This window comes from Parasteatoda tepidariorum, chromosome 3 (assembly GCF_982258835.1).
Source record: "Parasteatoda tepidariorum strain Cologne lab strain chromosome 3, Ptep-v5.0, whole genome shotgun sequence".
NCBI lineage: Eukaryota > Metazoa > Arthropoda > Arachnida > Araneae > Theridiidae > Parasteatoda > Parasteatoda tepidariorum.
In genome coordinates this window covers 72,249,680-72,273,764 of record NC_141757.1, presented here as the reverse complement: position 1 = coordinate 72,273,764, position 24,085 = coordinate 72,249,680, and the positions used below count along the sequence as shown (strand labels likewise).

At 29.0% G+C, this 24,085-nt stretch overlaps 1 protein-coding gene across 1 annotated transcript; it reads left to right on the top strand.

The window, feature by feature from the left end:
• LOC107455800 (transmembrane protein 208) lies at positions 1-21,594 on the top strand. The gene is made up of 6 exons (XM_016073515.5): positions 1-194; positions 9,233-9,331; positions 11,660-11,719; positions 12,488-12,624; positions 16,937-17,021; positions 21,020-21,594. The coding sequence occupies exons 1-6, from the start codon at positions 189-191 to the stop codon at positions 21,140-21,142; spliced, it is 510 nt and encodes a 169-aa protein (XP_015929001.1). The 5' UTR covers positions 1-188; the 3' UTR covers positions 21,143-21,594.
• The last annotated feature ends 2,491 nt before the right edge of the window (positions 21,595-24,085 follow it).

Below are 24,085 nucleotides of genomic sequence, written 5' to 3'. Positions count from 1 at the left end.
CTTTTTTCTTTCTGTTTTTGTTTATGCTGGCATAGTGGCTAAGAAATATTTTGTGACGTGACCGGAGATTTCTTTTTAATTTTTCAAAATCTGTAAAATTAAACATGTTTAATGAGTGAAACATAGCAATTTAAAACTTGTAATAAGTCAATAATTTTTTTCGTATTTCACTTCTACTATTAAAAGATATGGCAGTGAGTTAATACACTACGCTAATATTTTCATGTGTTAAAATTTTTATATATTGTTAAAATTTTGCTTTAAATGCAGTTTTAGACATTGTTAAAAATAAATTTATGAGGATACTTCCATGTCGGAACCTGTTTGCGTAAACTGCATTCATCAAGGAGCTAATTTTTTTTTTTTTTAAACTTCCAAAAAAGAAAAAAATTGGCTGCCCTGAGGTTGTTACGAATTAAATCCTCTGTTCTGAGATATTTTTTAATCTCTTGCGTGCTACCAATACGAAGAACTGTATAAATATAGCAAGGACTTTAAAATTTTTTTTGCAGACTTTCTCATTGGTTACCTTATTATTCTCAACCATTATTTATTTCTCAGTAATTAGACGAAACTAAATATTAATTAAAACTAATTTCAGAACAATTTCTTGTATTTTCTTTAGAATATATTCTATTTTTTGTGTATGTACCTTTATGGAATCATACAGGGGTACAATATGACTGGAACATTCTGGAGCTTTTTGGGAAGCCTAGTCAGAATGACATCCCTGAAACTTAAATCTGATTAGAAGATTTCCATATTGGTAGAAGTCTTATGGCTCCCAAGTATTAGCACAGGAGAAAGTATAAAAAAAAATCACTGAACGGGACAATAATTTATTGGCAAAAGCTTGTAGCCAACCAATTTTTTAAAAAATTGTTTGGTGCATTGACGATTGTAGTTGGCATGAACAGGTTTTAAAATGGAAATATTCCTTGTGAATTATCACTTTTTATTTTAAGGGACATTTTCATGTCAACATTTATTTGCACGAACTGCAATCATCAAGGTAACAAAGATTTTTGACTTGCAAAATTTTTTGAAAAAACTGTTGTAATTTGCTCTTGGGTTGCTACAAGATGTACCCTTTGAATTGGCCCCTTTCTTTGATTCTTATTTCTCATGTGCCATTGCATAGAAGTCGCTCTTTGTAACACATATTTCATTGTTTTGCTCATTGTGACACATATTTTATTTCAGAATCTTTATTATCTAATTTGATATATCATGGGCTTGTTCAAATATTACGTTATACAGGGATGAGATTTTTCTGCTTTTTAACGGATTTTCGCTTTTTTCCCTTTTATCTCTTGAATTTCAGTTTTTTTTATCAGATATTCAGATTTTCTAAAAATTTCACTTTTTTTTATAAGTATTCCGCTTTTTCAGAAAATTCACCGATTTTCAAAGAGAAACAGAAAATTCAAACTACATAGCTACCAATCCTTTCTCATTTTTACTTATTTGAACTATTTTCTCCCCTTTTACACGCAGCAGATAAGATTTTCCGAATTTTTTACCCGCCTTCCAGATAGATCCGATTTTCGTAGTTCAAACGACGCTGCTTCTGACAAGCCTTTTAAAGATCCCAAGCCTGGAATCTGCTAATATCTCGATTCTTATTCACACGATTTTAATATGAAACATAGCTTTTCATATATACATGTAGCGATTCTTATTCACGCGATTTGAATATTGTGCATTGCGATTCTCATTTGCGAGATTTAAAATCTCGATATTGTGATTCGTATTTACGCCTTTTTAAAAACCTATGTAGCGATTGGTATCTACACAAGTTTAAAATTCAATGTCTTGATTTGCGCATGCGGTTTATAATATCAAACATTGATTTTCGTATTTATATGTGATTTTAAAATAAGGCATTGGGATTCGCATTCGCACAATCTAAAAATTACGCATCATGAATCGTATTTACGCGATCTAAAAATTATGAATCGTGATTTGTATTTACGCGTTTTAAAAATTCTATATCCTAGTTTGTATTTTCTCATTTTCAAAATCGTATATCTAGTTTCATATTCATGTGATTTCAAAATCCATAATTGTTATTCACGCAATTTTAAGATCAACTATCGCGATTCTTGTAAGAAGAAAATTTTTTTTATTAATTAGTTACTATAAAGGTGACTGTTTTTCTAACGACGATTATTAATATATGTAAGTGTTACAACATCAGAGAAACTGGAAGGGAATATATTCAAAACTTGCATTCTGTTCTTGCAAAGAAGAAAAAATAATTGTATGTTAAGGAGTTACTATATATTTCTACTTCACTGTTATTGATATGTTTCAGAGGGCTCTAGTTAGATTAGACTATAATATGAACATAATGATTCGGTCCATTGTTAAAGTTTTTTTTCCAATATAATTTAAAAAGTAATATTACTGATGTAAGCAGTCAAATGTTTCAAGGGCGAGCATAAGTATGACTTGTCGTAAATGTTGTTTTTGGAATTATTATGTTTTTATGTCGAGTTTAGATTCGAATACGATTGAATAAAGATATATTTAAAATATACGTTAAATATCTCTTACAATTCAGAAGCGGGATTAAAAGAACGGTAATTTGTAGTTTATGTTTCTTTTCTTTCTAAATTTACGATGTCCTATTTATGTAAAGTTCGTAAGTCAGAGTTACAGGTTATTGCAATGGAACTTGGCGAAGAAGTACACGATGCTTTTAAGGTTGTAGATCTAAAAAACTTGATTTTAAATAGTAAAAACTATGATGAGGATTTAATACAAGGACTGATATTCAATTTAAATGCGGATAGAGAAGCCGCCACTGCTGAGAAAGCTGCTGAAGCCGCCGCCGCTGAGAAAGAAGCTATGCGAAATCATGAATTAGAAATGAGAAAATTGGAACTAGGGAACGTTGGCACTGTCACTTATTTGCCTATTGATTCTCCAAAACCGAAAATAGACTGGCAATCTCAGTTAAGATACTTTGATTCGAAAAATGACGACATAAGTTTATTTTTAGTGCATTTCGAAAGAGTAATGAAACGAGTTAAAATGGAGCTAAATTTATGGGTGGCTTGTTTGACTAGTGCTTTACCAAGAGATATAGTTGAAATAATTATGCGAGAATCAGAAGAATTAGCGGAAAACTATTCTCATGTAAAGGAATTGTTACTAAAACGATATAAATTAAGTCCTGAAAAATTTAGACAGTTGTTTTATTCGCATAAAATTAAAATTAATAGCACTTGGCGAGAATATTACTATGAACTTGAAACATTTTTTGACGGATGGATAAAAGGTTTAAATATAAAAACAGTGGAAGATTTAAAAAATTTAATTATATCAGACAGAATTAAGCAAAGTGCACCAGCAGCAGTTCAAGAATATTATGTCAGTGAGTGGTCCTTGTTGAAGTCACCAATGTTATTAGTGAATAAAATTGACGATTATATTGAACTGAAAGAGTTGTACAAAAATAACTCTCAGGTACCCTCTCTATGTGATCAATATGGAGTAAAAGGAAATGATCAAGTTATTAGAATCAAAGGGTTAGAATCCATAATATGTTATAATTGTTCTGAAAAAGGACATTATTCTCGTGACTGCTCTAAGCCAAAGCGTCCAAAATTTTGTACATTTTGTCGCACAGAAGGACACGGTACGAAAGATTGTCGAAAAAAAATTAGCAAACCGTCAGTAGTTTCAACGTTATCACCTCTTGAAAATCTTACTACTAGTAACACTGTTCTTGTACATGGGATAGCTACAAGTGCTTTAATAGATACAGCTGCCGACATATCAATGATTAAATACACATTCTCTAAAGAGATAGGAGTCTATAATACGCATAATGGTGACGTTATGATCATACGAGGAGTTGGTGGCTTGAGAAAATCATTAGGCGCTTGTGCAGTAAATTTAACCATTGACAGACTGGTACTAAATGATGTAAAACTACATATTGTTGCAGACGAAACGTTTCCTGGACCTAACATACTCATTGGAAAAGATATCCTAGATATACCAGATCTAATGATGGTTAGAAAGGAAGGAAAATCAATGCTGTTTAGTGTAAATGAATTTCCATGCTTTAAGAATTTTGAAATTGAAGACTTCAAAGACGCTGTTCTCAAAATATCAGAACCAGTAAAAATTCTGCCAAACACAGTACAAATGGTAGAAGTAATCAGCAATAGTAACCAAACCGGTAGTGAAGAAATTTTTATAAGTAAACATGAAAGTGATTATGCCTACTTGATAAAAGACGGTAAAGCTAAATTACCAATCGCGAATTTCAGTGAGAGCAAACTTCATCTTAAGAAAGATCGCATTCTTCTAAGAGGCAAATGGCTGACAGACTTTACTCCTGATAATACAGACATCTGTGAAGAGAGTAAATTGGTTTTAGTTAACAAAAATATTAAAAGAGAACCTATTCGATGTGACGATATTAAAGTTGGTCCAACTGTAACAACAGATCAGAAGCAGCATATAAGTAATTTGTTAAATGAGTTTAGAATGTGTATAGCTCTGAAGCCTGATGAGCTAGGTTGCGTTAATAATACAGTTATGCACATTGCTGAAAAACCTGGAAGTTCACCAGTTTCTCGGCCGCCATACCGTACTTCACATCATGAAAGAGAGATTATGCGTGGCATAGTTAGCGATATGAAGGAACAAGGTATTGTTCGAGATAGTTCATCTGAATATAGTAGTCCTGTATTGCTTGTAAAGAAGAAAACTGGAGAATATCGAATGGTTATCGATTATAGGAAACTTAATTCTCAAACCGTGAAAGACAAGTTCCCTTTACCGTGTACAGATGATCTTTTAGATCAACTATCAGGATTCAACTTATTCTGCATACTTGATGCTTGTCAAGGTTTCAATCAAATACCTATGGATAATGAATCATCTCGAAAAGCCGCATTTACTACACCTGATGGTCACTTTGAACCCACACGTTTATTTTTTGGATTGTGTAATGGTCCAGCTGTTTTCCAACGATGCATGTCAAAGGCACTCGGTGACCTACTGTGGAAAGGCGTTACATGCTTTATTGACGACATTTTTTTCGGATCTGTGGATTTTAAGGATATGATTTTAAAACTTAGAGCAGTACTTCAAAAATTAAGTGATGCTGGAATAACGTTGAAGCTGTCCAAATGTGAATTTGCTATGTCTGAAGTTGAATATTTGGGATTTATTGTCAGTTCAGAAGGAATTAAACCGGGTCCAAGAAAAGTTGCTGCAATTGCAAAATTCCCTGCTCCGCGATCAAAACATGAACTTCGACTATTCTTAGGCTTAACTAGTTTTTTTCGCCGTTTTATAGAAAGATACGCTGCCATCGCATCCCCACTTACACGTTTGCTTAAAAATGGTCAAGCATTTGCATGGAATCCCTAGCATCAGATGGTGTTTGAGAAATTGCGGACCATGTTAACGTCTGAGCCAATTTTCCTTCGGCCCTGTTCTAGTTGTTCAACAAGATGCGTATTAAGGTGTCTTGAAAATTTTATTAATGATTTTGGAAGCCCCAACAGGATAATAATGGATCGTGGAACTTGTTTTACGTCTTCTAATTTTAAGGAATACTGTATGACGCATGGAATAAAACATACTTTAAACTGTAGTCAAAGACCAGCAGCAAATGGGCAAGTAGAGCGAATAAACCGCATTTTAATACCTATGATTTCGTCAAGCTCACAATCCGACACTCACAGAGATTGGGACAAATTGCTTCCAGAAATTCAACGTTGCATTAACTGGACTCCAAGCAAATCGACAGGAAAAGCTCCTTTTGAATTATTGTATGGATTTAAACCTAATAAATTTGATAATTTTCCCAAGGAGTTGCTTCCGACTTCTGATGAGTATACGTCTCCCGAGTTGCTGCGCCAAGAAGCACGAGACAATATTTTGAAATCACAAGAAAAAATGAAATTATTTTTCGATAAAAGACATTGCGATGCACATAAATATTCGGTCGGAGATGTAGTCGTTGTAAAGAGACTTCCGGAGAAAACTGGATTGCTTACAAAAACTCAATCTCGCTATAGAGGCCCTCTTGTAGTAATGAAGGTCTTGCCGTCCGACGTATATCAAGTCACAGATTTTAGAAAATCTGGACAAGGCCGCACAAGACGAGCTTACACTACAACTGCTCATGCATCTCAAATGAAATTATTTCATATTGTAAATGATGATGACGTATCACAAAATGATGACTCATTGTTTTACGAAGATGACGATGATAATGAACCATCGATAATCACCGACTCGCTAAATCTGTCTCAGATTTCCGAAGACACATCTAGAGATGAGTTACATGTTCAACAGAAAAGACCAAAAAAATTGCCTTCCTATTTAAAGGACTATATACTTTAGTTGACTCTTTTGATTTTTGTTGTTTTAATGGATGGGGTCATCCATTTATAGGATGGCCGAATGTAAGCAGTCAAATGTTTCAAGGGCGAGCATAAGTATGACTTGTCGTAAATGTTGTTTTTGGAATTATTATGTTTTTATGTCGAGTTTAGATTCGAATACGATTGAATAAAGATATATTTAAAATATACGTTAAATATCTCTTACACTGATATATTTGCTATAAATCACAAAACAGTATTTATTAAGAGAAATGAAATATTAATGTATATTTTCAGTAGTTTTAATTTGCTAAACCAGGTAGTTTTTTCAAGTAATAATTGTCTCTTATGTGAACTGAGGAAAAATATAATTTCCAGCTTTTCAATTGGTAATTTTTATTTTCACTAAATGTTAAGTAGCATTGTAATCATTTATATAATAATAGATTAGTATACAATTGTATGTCAACACATTATTCATTACCTTAAACTATCTGGAATTTATTATTAAAGGGTTGCGCTTGCGTAAAATTTACTATTGTGGAAATTCAGCTTTTTTGCCTTTTGGCTAATCTCATCCCTGGTTATATATGTCTCCACATTCAAACTCAATCTCATGTTTAAGTGCGAAAATTGTAACACCAATCCATTTGTTTAACATTTAATTTAATAATCTAATTTTAAGAATTTAAGTGTTAAATTCAAATAAAAGATGTAACTTTTCATTAAAAATTTAGAGTATAAATTATTTTTTTTTTAAATTGAAAAAATTTTTCATGACATTTTATTTTTCTAAATTTAACTTAGCATTTCAAGTTTGACATTTTTCTGAAAATAATTATTTTTTTCAATTTTTTTGTTAAATTTATTTTGCATATATATATATATATATATATATACAGGGGTCTGTTTAGAAGAAATTTGGGTCCGTTAACGGACCCTTCACAAAATATCTTTTCATAAAAACGGACCCTTCACAAAATATTTTAACTTAAAAACGGACCCTTCACAAAATAATTTTTTTTTAATCGGACCCTTCACAAATTTGTTTATCTTCATTATTTTGTTAATCGAATAAACCCTTTCCAGGGCAGAAAACAAGAAAGACGGATGTAAACGAATTAAGTTTTGTCTTCGGCCCACGATTCTTCCATTATTCGTTCGAAATGAATATTCTGCGTTCAGCAGTTTAGGCTAAATACCAAATATTTGTATGTTGCACCTCAAATTTAGAAACAGCAATTGTTGTTTATTTTTTAAAATTTAATTTTTTTAATTATAATTTTACAGTGTTGAGCATAATCATGTATGTCTTTACAATTTAAAAACTCCTTGAAAAAAAAATTTTTTTTTTTGCAATAACGGACCCTATTTGCACAAATTCATAAAAGCGGACCCTGGTTGAAAGAATGTGAGTAATTTTTTCATGAAAAACGGACCTTTCACAAAATGTCTGGACAGACCCCTGATATATATATATATATATATATATATTTGCAAGTAAAAAGATATTAGTGTGTTTAGTAATCATTACTTAACTCCTCTGCTACCTTGTCAGATAAAATTAGTAAATCATAAAAGCCTTCTCTTTTTACATGCATGTGTAATATTTGAGTGGGTTCCCTATTTATATAGTATATATATTATATACAGAGACTCTGACTGTTATAGATTCTCCAAAGTTTCAAAAAATATTTTTCTTAGTGGTAGTGCAGGTCAAACATTTATATAGCAGTAAATTATAACTAAAGGAATTTTTATCACCATTAAACATAAGTAATCAGCGTGCGTAGCATTTTTAAAAAGTACTTAAAGGTGCTTATTTCAATTTTCGTTTTTTTAAAAGCCCTTTAAAGTGCTTTTTTCATTGGGTGTTTTTAAAAAGTGCTTTATTTTTCCTTACTCAAAATGAAGATTTTTCCTTACTATGTTGATTTTCACTTCGAATTATGCAAAAAGACACAGTTCACATTGTTCTATTCAACGTTTTCATAAAAGTGCTTAAAAAAACTTTTTGAGTGCTTGAAAAGTGCTTATTTTTTGTTGAATAATTTGGCTACGTACCCTGGTAATCTAAACAGTATATAAGGTCATAAATACAAATGCTTTAGTTTTATTATTTTTGTTTTTAAATACCTGTTTCAAAAAATTCTCCTTTAGTTCACTATCTGCGAAAAAAGTAATTTGTAGCAGCCTCAAATTGTTGGAGTCTTTGTATAATGTATGATGAATACAAATGGCAAGAATCTGAAATTAAATTTATAAATAAAGAAAATGAATGAAAAAACGAATAGCGGAGAATAACTATGGAAGATAAGGATATAACAAATTAATATTAGTAGGAAAATATGGAAAGCATCACTCTACTTATTTTCCAAAAATTAGTTTTCAATTGATGGAGAAAAAAAATTTTCAAAGAATTTAAACTACCTTTTTTAAAGATAATAGAATAAAGCACTACTTTTTAACATAAAATATTCTTATATCCAGAAATTTAAATCTTTTTAAAATGGCCCTTAACAGTTAATTTCACTGATTTTAAAATTTTATGAGATTCCATTTATGAAAAGCAAACTAATGTTGGAACTTAGTTGTGTTAAACCTCTTTTTACACTGTTCGCTTTGATACAAAACTTATCATTTTGTAAGTTCATTTAAATTGTCTATTGATCTCACCTTTACAGTGTGAAGACTTCGTGTTCCCATATGAAAATGCTCTGCAGTACAATATTAATTATGAAAAAAAAAATAATAATTTTGTTAGAAATTCAGACTTGTTAGTTTTTAAAACTGTGCCAATTGTTATTTGCCAAGTATATTCATAGCTTTGGAGTAACATCATTCTTCTTTTATAGTAACTTTTTTTCTTTCAGCCGCAAAAAGGAAAACAAGGTACAAAAGGCCAGAAACAAATTGTGGAAGAAAATAAAGAAACCTTAAAATTTTACACAATTATGGCAGTAGGTGCTGAGGTAAGAAGAAAATTAAGTAAATTCAGAAAATTTTGGTTTAGGTATTTTATTGGTTCTTTAAACATTTGACTCCTCTTCGTATAGCTTTTCTTATTACTTATTTTTATAGCAAAATCCTTTTATTCTTCACTATACTTCCATTTAAGATCCTAAAACAGCTGTCAAAATTAATTTTAGTAGCCAGTGGACAATTTTATTTCAGTAAAAAAGCATTCAATACTAATAGATTGATTGTGAAATTACTTCTAATTAAAAATTTTAATGAACCTGATATAATAATTTGAAATAGTCTCAGTTATATATTTTTATTGTTGGTTATTAATTTTCAAGTTTTGTAAATTAATAATATTTACCACAGTTGAAAATTAAACATATGTATAAAAATGAAATTGAGAAGTCTGGAGATAAGATTCTAACATTCTTCATATAGCAAAATATAAAAATGGAAATAATTTCAATAGTTATGCAATTATCAAAAACGGATTTAAAAGAAATATATATTCAATCGTTCTCTCTTTTTAAGCAAAATATTTTTGATAGTATTAAAAAAGAAGTAAAATAATGTTTTTATAGAAATTATTTAATAATCATGTAAAACTTTTAGCGATGCTTAAAAGAAAATATTAATATGCATAATTTTTTAATGACTGTTACAGATTTTTTTAGCTTATTTAATTTTGTTGAAAACATGCAGTTATTTTTTTTTTTAACGCAAGATCATAATTAAAATAATAAAATAAAACATTTTTTTAAAATTATTTTCTGCAATTATTTGAAGAATATTTAAAATAGTTCAATAACTGTAATTAATATTTCATTAACCAAAAGGTAATATTATTTTATTATCTAGATCGTTGAATAGAAATTTTGAAATTTGTTATAAAAAATTTTTTCTTTAATAATTTTTTTTTTATATATATAAAAGAGATTTCCTAAACGAAGGATATATTAAGGTCTGAACATCCTAGTATGTTCTATTACTATTTTAGAATATCTTTCCAGAACTTCATCATAATATTACTTCCTTTTATTTTCTAAATTTTGACTTTTTCCATAAAATTAAATTCTTGCATTCATAGTAATGTATATTTTTATTTTAAGTTGGAATTATCTTATCTGATGTAAATGAATCTGTAGTCATTTGAAATGCTTTAATTTATAATGATGATTTATAAGAGTATTCGTCCGAAAATAATATGCTTAAATAAAAGAAATGGATAGTTAAAATTATTGTTGGGCTTTAACTATATAAAATAACTATCTTAAAAACAAATAATAACTATGGAAAATAATTTAAAAACTGCTAAAAATATTGTAAGCTATGTATAATTTTCTGTGAGCATTGCTATTCTAAAATTCCCTCTGATCCTTGGAATTATTGTGCCCCTTAACTTCACAGCATGGATTATTAACTAATTTTGTTATTTGATAAGTTGATATTATGTTTAAAATCGTTTTCATAGAAAGATTTCATGGACTGGTATTATAGATTTTACCTCTAGTTACAAGCAATGTAATTACGAAGCTATTCCTTTACTATTAAAGAGGAGTCTTTGGTTTTTTAATTTTTTACAAAAAATTAATTCAATTCTACATTTTTTTATTTCTATTTATTAAGCTGAAGTTTTTCTAGTCAATTTACTGAAAATTTAAAATCATTAATATGACTAATTGCAAATAATAGGTTTTGTTAATAAACATTGATTTGCTGAACAATGTTGCAAAGTTTATTTGCAAGATTTTCATTGCCTGATTAGTAGGCTGGGTTGTAAAAAAAGGGTAGAGGTGGTTCTTGTGTAATTATATAAAGTGAAACAATTCTTTATAAGATAAAATAAAAATCATTCTGAAAAGAGCTTGGATAATTTTGACAGTTTGAAAACTGCTTTGCATTTCCTATAATTGCAAGTTTTCAAACATTTTCTATCTTTAACTCTGGAGCTCCAATACACAACCTAATGCTGAGTTCAATAACCAATCTATCAGGAAACTATTTCCTATGACATGGATTAAAGAAATCAAAAAATTGTGCATGTTTTTTTCATGTGCTAGATTATTATTGTTAATAAATAAATGTTATATAATAAATGTTGGAAGTAAATAAATAAAATTATACTACGAAATAAATTGTTTTTTTGCTATTGCATTTATATTTAATCATGTACTCGTGTACATTAAATCATAATACTTAATAAATTGAAAGAAGTTCGGTTCATTCCTCTAAAAAGTTTATGATACAAGTTCTGTATGGAAGGTATTTATGTTAAAAATTATTGGTTTAAATTCTTACTTATATGTTTGGTTTCATGTTTATTGTTTTCTTTCTAGCTTCTTTACATTATACCAATGGTGACTGTATTTTGGGAATCCTATTCTCTATTTTTAATTGTAAGTCATAACCTACCTATTTTGTTCTAGTACATTATTTTGTTATTGGTGTCTAGCGTGCTACTTAAATGTATGAAGCAATTGTTTTCCATACTATCAATATGTAAATTATTTACAATTTTTTCTATGATTTTTCTTAAACAATATCTGTTAAATAATTCCTTAGGGGAAAAAATACTTGAAATTTGAAGAAAAAACGAATATTTGTGATTTGATTACCAATGTTTTTAATGGAATGTATTTATTAAAATTTTATTTTATTTTACAAAATGTGCGTTGTCTTGGATCAATATAACTTTTTCATAGATCATAAAATAAATTAGCTGTTAGAAAATTTCAATATATTTTTTAAATAATTAGGTTCTAATAATCTTACTCTTGTTTCCTCTTTCTCTTATTTTTGTATCAAAGTACTACCTTATCATGATCACTTTTCTAATTTAAAAAATTTAGTCTTTTCTTCATAATTGTGCCATTTTTATTATCAGATTTGCCAGAAGGCTTTGACTTGAGATAGACAAAAAATTTATAACTTATGTACTAGCAACTATCATAAAGACAGCATGTTATTCATTAAAAAGCATTATTTCATTTCACTTGAAAATTAAAAGCATAAACAAATACCTTTATTAAATTAGTTAATTTAATGTAAAATTTCTGCAGATTAAAAACTTATTTATTTATGATCAAAAATAAAAAGTAATAAATAAGTTATTTGTGTAAATAAAAGGTTTGTCTAATATTTAAAAATCCACATTAAAATTGCAGATTTTGACATCTCTAACAATTCTTTTATATTCTGGAAGTCTTGAATTTATGCGAGGAATGGCTAGAGCTACGTATTCTGAGACTGGGCAGCTCCTTGATGGAGGTATTGATCTCAATATGGAAGCTGGATTTGCAGAGTAAGTATCTTTTCTAACTAAGTACATCTGGTTTATTTCAATGTCTGCAGATGAATGATTACAGATGATACCTTTGGTACTTAACAGCTAACAGCTGATTTTATCAGATATAAACTTTAAAATGAATATATGTGCATGTCTGAAAATATTCAATTAGCTTTCAATTACTCTTTTCCTAATTAACTTGATTCCTTATTGCCTCAATCCCTATCAAACAACTAGATATGTAATCCTTTTCAAAAATATTTAAGTTTTGAAACCTCTCTATAATATTGCTGGGGAGGGGGGCTCATTGAGCTGTCCTTTGGAATTTGTCTCAAAGTTATTTTTAACCAAGCATTGAGCCCCGGGGTAAAGTTGTAGCGAAATTTCACCCATTGGATAATGTTGGGGAAACTGGTTTTTAAATGCAGGAAAGCTTGCAGCTTTAAATTCGAAAAAGCTGTGATTAACGCTTAGAGAGTTAAAGATCAATATTAATTGATTTCTGGCTCAGCGCTGTAAATTATTTCACTCTTTTATCCCCCCAAAAAAGAAGAAAAAAATCATTACAATTTTATCACCCCTTCACCCAACATGCTTGCATGAAAAATGATTTTCAACACATTTATATACTTATTTAAAAACAAACAGAGAAAGATAGGAACCTGATCTAAGACTGAAACTTTCAGACATTGAGTTTATTTGAATTTCTTTCATTAGACAAGCACAAATATCTTATTAGGAGTTCTTTTTTTTTTTTTTTTTTTTTTTTTTTTTTTTTTTTTTAATTTAACCTATACTTAGTTACCAGTTAGTTATACTAATTGTTATTTTTACTGCTTAGTTATATTTGTTGCTAATATTTACAGTTCATAAAGGTCTGTGCTTAGATTTTTTACTCTTATGTTTTCACTTCCTGACATGTTTTCATTACTGTACTACATGGAAAACAAATGTTTTACTTCTTCGTGTGGTTAATATGATAACGACTGCACAAGGTTTTCACTGATTTCCTTTGAATTTTAGAAAAGGTTCACAAGGGTAAAAATGTAGGAAGCTGAGTAAATTGTTACATTTTTAGTAAAAACTAGTTCTGTAATGCCAAAAAATGTAACTAGGTAATTGATATTTGTCAGTATTGAAAGGGTTGATGAGTTTATTTTAAAATTGCAAATTTAAACGAAAATTAATTTAATTCTAAGTTATCTTTTTTTCTAACAACGATTTTTTTGTTTCTTTTATTTTGGCTACCTTTTTCATAATTTGCAACTCTTCTGTATATTGTAGAAGCATTCTAAATTTATTCCCTTCACTGTGATTCAAATTTTCTGCATTTAAAAAATATACATTAAGATTTTATACCTTTTTTCAAGTACTTTGATTTGAATTTTACTTATTTTTAAGAGATGTCCATAATATTATTAAATCTCTCTATGGATTAAGTTTTAGTAATAATTTAAAATCTGTCTGGAGGTAATTTAATCACACAAACCACAGTAAGAATGAGTTTGGGGCATTTCCGAATAGTCGGCAGGTATTTCCATCGCTGTCGCAAGATGAGATAGAAAACTCATCCCAGTGCTCCATTTGCATTCTCCTCACACATATATCAAACCACAACTTGACACTCATATAATATGCATATGCTTCTGCTCCAAAAAAAGGAAGTTCCATCACCAATAATTGGTATGACAGTATGTGGCGCCATCACACCTTTTATATTTTAAACTTCTGCAGCTGCTTCAGAAAGGATTAAAAATAAATCTAATTAATTCATCACTTCCAAACTAAATGTTTTTCTATAAAAATAGAAAATTATTCTAATTCAATACGTGATATATAACTATTCAATGTTACTTAAGACAAACAAACAAATCTAAATAAATACTTAACCTATAAACCTATATATAGTTTTTTAACACTACTTATATAATTACTTAAGACAACCTTACAAAATGCATAATAACTATAGTGTTGACAATAGATAGAGAAATATTAGAGTTTAAGGTGCCACATAAGAAAACAAAGTATATACAGTAGGGAACCGATTATCCGGAACGATCGGGACCATCACTATTCTGGATAACTGATTTTTCCGGTTTTCTGAATCGCTACAAAAAGCCTTTTTTTATTGTTAAACCCAACTAAAAAAAAATTTTTTTTTAGGAAATAATCTTGAAAAGAAGAAAAAACGATGAAATAATACACTAATGATTATTTCCAAAATGATGGTAAGGTGAACATCTTTCAAAAAAGAAAGAAAAATCCTAAAATCTTATAAGGAAAAAAAAATTTTGTTTAAAAAATGGCGGGAAAATTTATCGAATTTCGTTCTGGTTTTCCGGTTTTCGGATAACGGGTTCTGTACTGTATATATATATAGAGAGAGAGAGATAATGCTGCATTATAAACATGCTGATTTGCTTTAATCAGTATGTGAATGACATTTTTTTTATATATTTTTATTTATTAAATCATTTGTACTAAACATGTCTTTGATTTAATAATATATATATTCTTATGCATGCGGCCATTTTGACATTTTTAGTCCTTATCACCATTCCATTATTTTCAAATATTTTTTATGGAGGAATATATTACCTCACGCTTTTCATTCTCTCCTTAAAATTTGTATTATATTAATTAAAAATAATAAAAGTTCATTTTATAAAGTAAATTGACACTGTAATATATTGTATACTGCTGAACTACAACAATAAATAATGCTGAAGTATGGCATTTTCATATTATAGTGGGCTAAAAGGCAACTCAGACTTTTTTTTATCTAGATATTAAGTCTTTATTCACATTCTAAGTGGAATTGTAAAGTAATATATATGCATTATAGTAAGATATTTATTGAATGAAACTGGATAATTTTTAAATGTTAGCCTAAAATATTAATTATTTGTTGAGTTTTGATGAAAAGTTTTTGATGCTTTAATTAATTTTAACTGTGACAACATTAAATAGTATTTTTTAATTAAAACATTTTTGTTTTGTTTAAACCAAAAAAAGACCATTTGAACTAAAAGCCCTAATTTTTTTTCCTTTTGAAGGAAAAGAAAAACAGTTTTTTTTTCCTAACTCCATGCTGCATTCACCAATTTGTATGTATTAACACTGCATCAGAAAATTATACCTTAATTTAATAAGTTTGTGTGTTCTGAAAAAGAGTTAATTTCACAATGAGAAGGTGAATATTAATGCCTCAATTCACATTTATTATTATTGTAGGCTGTTCATCGAGGGTAATAATATAAAGTTTAAAGAGTAATATTTGCTTTGAGGAAATTTCATATTTTGTAACAAGAAATAAAAATGGTTGTAAATCAGTTATAAACTGTAAAGGATATGTGTGTGGAGCGAGCAAGAAGTATGGTTTTCAAAATTCAACATATAAGTTTCTGTATGAACCCCACTGTTGCAAAAAATAATCCACAATGATAATTGCATTATAAATTATGATTAGCTTAATAAATAGCGTTGACAGTTTGAAAGTGCCAGATTTTTTAATTATCTAGCATCATATTTAAAATGAAATAATCTTTGCATCTAAACATTTTTCCCTCTCAACGCATAACAAGAAAAAGAGCAAAATAATCGTGACGGTAAAAGTTTCTTTCTTTTCTTTCTTTTTTAATGGAAAATTTTATGTAGAAAAAGATATTGAAATTTCTTGAGTTTTTTTTTTAAATTTTTATTCCTAATGATGTATTTCATTATAAATTTATTAGATTTTATAAAACTAGTGGTCAAAACTGTAAATGGCTATTTAACTTGCCAAAACAAACAACTTTAATTGTACAATGTTGGTTTAAAAAGCCAAATGTGAACCAGGAAAAGACATCTGCTCCGTGAAGATAGAGAATACAGTAAAGACATAGTGGAAAACTACGAATTTTTATTATTAAACGCTTAAAAACAGATCCTCAAATCTTCACATCAATGGTAGAATGAATCACACACTTGGCATTTATCTGCAACTGTTACATTAATTCAATCAGTTAGTGCCCACGGTAAAGTCGCATATGGTGAAATCTTACCGTTCTTTGAATTTCCAGTCTCATGCGTTAGTGTTTATCAACTTTTTCTGTGTTAGAATCTTATCTGCAAAATACAACGTTTCAAATACTCCAGAGAATTTACCCTCTCGTGTCTCGCTCTTTGCCTTCGTATTTTAAGAGTAGTTTCTTTTGGTAAATTACATCATTACTTACAGCTTTGATCATTCTTATCAACACCCTCTATATTTTTATTCACATTCATATTTTAAATATATTTCTTTAACAATTGGTTGATGTGTAATATTTTAATATTTTTTTTCCAGACATTTGAAAGATTTAATAATATTAACTGCAGCAGTTCAAGTTCTGTCCCTGATATCCACCTACTTTTGGTTGCTATGGCTAGTGGTAAGTGACTATATTTTTGTCTTTTATCTGACCTTTTTTAATAAATAAAAAAAAAGAACTGTTTTCAATAAATGCTTTATTTCTTCAACTATCTTTTTTTTTTATCAAAAACTTTGCTAATTTTTAAGTCATGTAATTCTCAAGCAGTGTGAATTGTCCTAATATTGCTTATTATTTGTTGTTAAAAAAATCATTGATTTAAAAAAAGAGCCTACAGTTTGTTGAGTGCTACTTATAAAACTTGGTTTTATTCTCACTAAATTTTAAAAATAATAACTAAGTTTTTTTTTAACACTGTTTATGGAAATTTTTTTTGAAACCTCTTCAAAATTACCTCCATTTGCAGAAGTAATGTGGCAGTCATATCACTCCTATGTAACAGGGGTCTGTGCAAATAGAATATAGAGTGGTATAGATTGCAGCAGGAAATATTGTTTTATAGTTTTTACAATCAATTGTGCTAACTGTTTAGAAATTTACTTAGAACTAGGTGAAGTTAAAGTTAGTTTGCGCTTGCAAAAAGAGCACTTGCTTTTTTAAAGGATGTGTAATATCAAATATTCCCATGGTTTATATTGTGTCACTTAACCTCATGGTTTATATTTATCCATTATGTAATATTGAATAATCAATTTTACTAAACATTTTAATTAAAAGAACTGAAAAAAATTCACTTCATTCTATCAATTATTGTTTCATAAGAAAGCATCATAAAGAGTCTATTTAATTGATTAAAGATGTATAAAATTTATTACGAACTGTGAAATTAATTTGCATTAGCAAGAGTGAAAATTCAAAGCATTAAATGAGATAAATTTCTACTTATGCCAAATCCTGGAAATTAAGCAAAACATTTTTAATTCAATATACAACAGTACATACATACTTGCCAACTTTTACGGATTATCCGTAAAATGTACGGATTTATGTCTAATTTTACAGGCCTACGGATTAACCAGAAATTTATACGGATCCCCCGTTTTTAGCGTTGCACGATTAGCGCATCGGTATAATTCCGCGATTATCAGCTGCTACGGAGCTAGAGTAAAACCATTTGTAAAGGGGGAAAACAGAAAAAATGACAGGAGTTTTCCGATCTATTCCAAAGCAACACGGTAACCACACACCCCTTATAAGTGGCTTATCCTCGTAACCATAGTAACGGCACGTTCATGTGTAAACCAGTTGATTGGTTATTCTCCTTTTCTCCCTCCTAACTGCTTCCAGTCTCCTCTAGTGAATGCGCTGTTCCCGTCATTATTGCCACTCCCCGTTTCTACTACGTCACTGAACTAGCCGATCCAAACGTCATTCTCCCTCCCTCTGTAACGAACGAAAACAGTACTGAACTGTCGACTACTACTTAGCTTGTAATAACGTGGTGTGCGTTAAAAATGAAACCGAAGAAAACTTATTTTCAATCGTATAAGAATTCTTATACTGCAGAGTTTCCATGCATAAAAAAATCAAACAAAGGAGAAAAGTATGCTTATTGTACGATTTGTTTTTCTGACTTTCTAATATCGCACGGAGGTAGAAATGATATACATCGCCACGTGACCGGACCGAATCATGCCAAGAACATTGAAAACGCTGAAAATAACCAAAGACTAAGCAAATTTTTTAAGCCACCTGATAATGTCCAAGATGAAGTAATGCGTGCTGAGTTATTGTTTACCTCTTTTTTAGTTGAGCATAATGTTCCGCTAAATGCCGCCAGCCATGTGGGTCCGCTTTTTCGAAAGATGTTTCCGAAAAGTGAAATTGTGAAACATTACGGATGTGCTAAAACCAAAACTGCATCCCTTGTCCATGAAATGGCTATGGATCGAACTTCAGAAATTATTAAATATTTGCAAGAACAAGCATTTACTGCAGCATGTGATGGTAGTCACGAAGCTGATTATAAGTTGTACCCAGTTGTGGTGAGTTATTTTAACGTGGATCTTCAACGCATTGAAAGTACTTTATTGGCAATCCCAAATTTGGAAGGAAACTCCACAGGTGAAAATATAAGCTCCCTTCTTTTAAATGTGTTTTCTAAATATGACATTCCTTTTAGAAATTGTATAGCATTCAGTGCAGATAATGCTTCTGTTATGCAGGGAAAGAAAAATGGTGTGATTTCATTTTTAGAAAAAGAAAATGAGCACATAATATCAATTGGATGCTGCTGTCATTTAATACATCTTGCCTCTGAAAAAGCTGCTGCAACTTTTCCCGTTAGGATAGATGAAGTTTTGGTAGATATTTTTTACCACTTAAAAAGGAGCGTTAATCGTAAGGACTCTCTTAAGAAATTTCAGGAAATGTATGGTAAAGAAGCACAAAAAGTGCTTAAACATGTGTCAACTCGCTGGTTATCGTTAGGGAGAAGTCTTACACGCTTGGTTAATCAGTGGGATCCACTTACAAGTTATTTTAGAGCTGAAGTTTCTACTTCCAGTGTGTCTGTATCATCTACTTTGTCATTTTTCAAAATACCAAAAGTAGTTGATACAGAAAGCAACACAGGAGTAGAAAAATTGAAGGATAAGCCTAAAGTGGAAACTAAGACTTGTGCTATAATAAAACAGCCTATGACACATAAGCAGGACCCAACTAATGATAAAAAAAGGAAAAGTTCACAACAAGAAAGTGTGAATATGGTTAAAAGACATAAAGCTAAAAAAGATTCTTCAATTTTATCCAAAGAAGAGAAAATTTTTATGTTTTTATCTTCAGATTTAAATAAGTGCTTTAGTTTATTTCTTTTAAATGTTATCCCTACATTTGAAAAGGTAAATGTGATTTTACAGTCATCTTCCCCGCAAATTCATCGATTAAGATCTCTTCTTTTGGATCTGTTAAAAGAACTTTTTTCGAAGTTTGTTAAACCTTCTGAGGTTAAAGGAAAAGAGTTAACATGTGTCAATTTTCATTCTTCTTTCAACCATAAAGATCAGCAAGATTTAGTTATAGGCAACGCAGCAATGGACTTAATTTCAAGTTCTTCGGAAGAAGAAAAATCATTGTTTTATTCAGCTGTTATCAAATATTTCATAACTGCCTGTGAATATATTATTAAGAAATTCCCTTTAAATGATCAAGTACTCAAACATGCTGAAGTTGCTGACTTAAATAAAATTGAAAACTCCAGTTTTGAAAGTGTGAGATATTTTGTAAATTTGTTTCTCTTCCTTTTAAAAACAAAAAGTAATGAAACCAAGCTTACAGCAATGGATGAACTGCAGAAACAGTTTTGCCAACTTCAGTTGGAAGATTTGAGTGAAATAACTGTTCCAGATAGATCAATTGATGTGCAGTGGTCAATGATAAGTCAAATGAAAGGTGCGGATGGCATGTTTAAGTATGAAAAATTGGGAAACATTGTATTGTCAATTCTTCTCATACCACATTCAAATTCAGAATTCAAATTCGTACTGAATCGCGAACAATTATGTCTAATAAAACTTTAGAAAGCCTGCTTATATTAAAAACCAAATTTTCTAAAATCTGTCACGAACAAGTGTTTGAAAAAGATTTTTTAATTAAAGCAAAGAAGGCTACTTCAGCTTCTTTAAATTCAGCATCCTCTTTTACTGTTGATTTAGAGGAAAACCCTTAAAGAACTATTTTATTTTGCATATAAAAATTTTTTAAAAAGTAGCATCATTGTAATAGAATTTGAAATAATTGTAATAGAATTTGAGATGATAAATGGTTGGTTGATTAGATATTTCTGTACATTTTCTAACAAGTGCAATTAAAAAATTTAATGAAAATTTGGTTCTCACTTCATCAACATTCAATCATGTGATAGATTCTATAATTAATATATTTATTATACATTTGTGGTGTATTGTTACTTATTAAATAATTCGAATAGTCTTAAATTTTTCGTAAAAAAAGTTTTACTGATGGCAGTTTTTTTAAGTTGGCAAGTATGTACATACAATATACAACAGTGCAATATGTAGTTACAATATTTTTAATAACTATTGAATTTTATATTTCAGGCTCCTGGTAGAGCTTTTTATCTTCTATGGGTTAATATTCTCTCACCATGGTTCTTTAGCCCAGCTCCAGAAGTGGATGAAAAGAAACAAAAGAAATTAGAAAGAAAGGCTAAGCGGCGTTAAACACACTTACTCCAATCAATATTAATTTATTTTTCCAATTTTGTTATTACTGTGTTTTCGTATGGATTTCTATTTTTGTTTAATCTCTTTTCTAATTATGATTGTTATAAAATTACATTTTGATTATTATTTAATATTTTACGAAAGTGCCTCTTTGATACTTATTTGATTCGTGTATTTGCATGTTTTATAGTAATTCAGAATTAATATATGTATTTGTATCATTCAACTTGAATTATTTATGATGCATTGAATATATGCATGATTATCTAAAGTATATAATCCATACATAAATCTAACATGACATAATAATGTATCATTAAAAATAGCCTTTTTTTTAACTTCATGATAACTTTGATACAGTATCTCATTAAACATTTCATTTTTATTATAAATATTATTTAAATATAAATATCTGTAAAAAACAATAAACTATTTATTGACCTGTAGAATTTTTTTTCTCCTTTCATTTACTTGCATATAATATGTTACAGCGTTAGTTTAAAAAGAAAAAATAAATGCTAACTGTTACTCTTTTTCTCATTCGTCAACCAAAGCGACACTTAGTCTTAAAAATAAATTAGTAAGAAAAGATAAACCTGCAACAAAATTTTTGTTATAAAATATTAGTTACAGCAAATGTTCTTGTTGTCTTGTAAATTTTATTTGTTTTAGTTTCATTAGATCTTTCCATTAAAATTTATCTAAGGTATTGAATATAAATGAAAATTAACTTTTTATTTAATTTCCTATAATGAAAGTAACAATATTGCCATTTATGTATTTCATTACACATTTAATTATTCCAGTTATAAAGCAAATTAAAAACTATGTAATATTTTCTAAAACAGTTAAATTTTCTTCTGTTGAGTTATTTATAAATCAATCAAATTTTTTAACTATGCATCAATTGAAGTTATTATGTCGAAATCAGACCAATGTTATTTGTTACCAAATGTTAGACTTTGGTAGATGTGTCGAAAGCTAATAACACATTTTTTTTGTAGTTATTAAAAATGTTAAGTTTATTTGGTAATTACGAATCAGATTTAACAAATTGTCCTTGACTATCTGATTTTCCTAAATACTTTGAATAATCTTGATACCTGAAGTAATGTGTATTTTTTATATAATATTATTATTATATTACTACCTTCACTTTAGTAATTATCATACTATTTTAAACATTTTCCACAAACTAATTGAGGTATGAATTTGAATCATCATTCTTTTACAGATAAAGTATTATATTTAAAAAGAAAAGCATAAAGGTAACTTATAACTGGGCAATTTCATAAAAAACATTTAATGGGTACAGAATGTAATGTGAACATTTTTTAATGAAATCAAATTTTAAAATTTTTTAAGTAAAATAACCTTTTTTACCTTATTGATTTTATTTAGAGTTTAGATAAAATAATAAAATAAAAAACAATAGTGATCTTGCTAAAAAAGAAAAAGAAATTTGTAGAGAAAAAAACATTATCACTTTTCCCAATCATTTGGAATTATGAGTCTATTCTTTTTGAAACAACAAAAAAAAAACATTAAAAGTTAAGAAAAAAACCAAATGGACAAACTTACACTCAAGTCCCCAAACTAATTGTAATTTTATATATTAACAATTTTAAAGTAATGGAAGTTTTAAAAAAATGCATCTTTTTAGAAGAAAAAATGAGAGGGCGTTTAGATGCAATTCGGTCAAACTGCTCCTATTAATCCTCGCTCAAAGTAAGTATATTTATATATTATTATAGGGAAAATAACTGGTTTCTATTTTTTATTAACAAAAATAGAAAAACAAAATTTAAAACATCCTGCTCCCATGCTCCATCATCACACTGTCTATCCAAAATTATCCTAATATCCAGTGCTACAGACTGATAATCCTGTACTCTGATGTTGATCTCCCTTTTGTTTCAATGATAGCCTGCACACATCTTTCCACTAGTTTTGATATATGATCATATGACCATAAGTACCCATCGCAGCTGAAGTGGTGCTATCAGCGATGATGGATGATTTGGCTGGCTACATAATCAGCATTCTTATTTATCCCAAAGGTTTTTGATAAAATACTAAAGTTTCAGCAAATTTGGCCAATCTTCTAATTCAATAGGAATGAGAATTTTTAGTGGTATGAAATATACTAATTAATTAATGCAGACTTTTAAATTATACAAACAGTCTCAAAATAGTTCTTGCTTGAATAAATTATTCTCTAATATATTGTTAATTTTGGCCATATATCCACAACTGATTATATTGAATTCTAAATTTGTAGTTTAAAAAATAAATGGATATTTATTTTATAAAAGCTTGCGCATTTTTTAAGTATGTAAAAAAAAAATGTGTGCAAGAGCGCCGAGAAATCATTCAGAAAGGTGGGTCAATAAAATGTCAAAATCTGTTCGATTGCCGAAGGTATATCTTAAACGTCACTTCCTCTTTCGTTTCTGATGCGGACTGGTTAACAACATAAGGCAAGAGTTGTTTTTTATTATTATTTTTTTTTAAAAAATATTAACGATCACTTTAAATTTTTGGAAACCATTGTAAACAAACCATTAAATTAAAAACAATTAAATTTGTATGGTTCATATATGCTATTTTGGATTGAGAGAAGAGTTCAAATCAAAATACTTCAGTAGAAAAACAAAATTACAATTATATTTCAAACAGGGCACCTGAATAGGAGGTCGCTGTAACCTAACAAAGCTTTTCACTATTCCGCAAATTTTGCTTGTCTATTCATTTTTTCTCATCTCTTTTTTTTCTTCCGGAAAACATTAATGGAAATATTGACAGTAACACCTTCATTTAACCTTTATAAAAGTATGCAAAAGTCTCGTTTCGGGTATCCATTTCTCAATTCTTATCTCCTTCCCTTCTTGCTGGTGAAAAGTCCATTTGTCAATCAATCGTCATGGAGCAGCTCCAATT

Coding starts and splice junctions, on each gene's coding strand:
- LOC107455800 (XM_016073515.5), top strand. Junction 11,720..12,487: donor CCTATTCTCTATTTTTAATT/GTAAGTCATAAC, acceptor TTAAAATTGCAG/ATTTTGACATCTCTAACAAT. Junction 12,625..16,936: donor ATGGAAGCTGGATTTGCAGA/GTAAGTATCTTT, acceptor TTTTTTTTCCAG/ACATTTGAAAGATTTAATAA.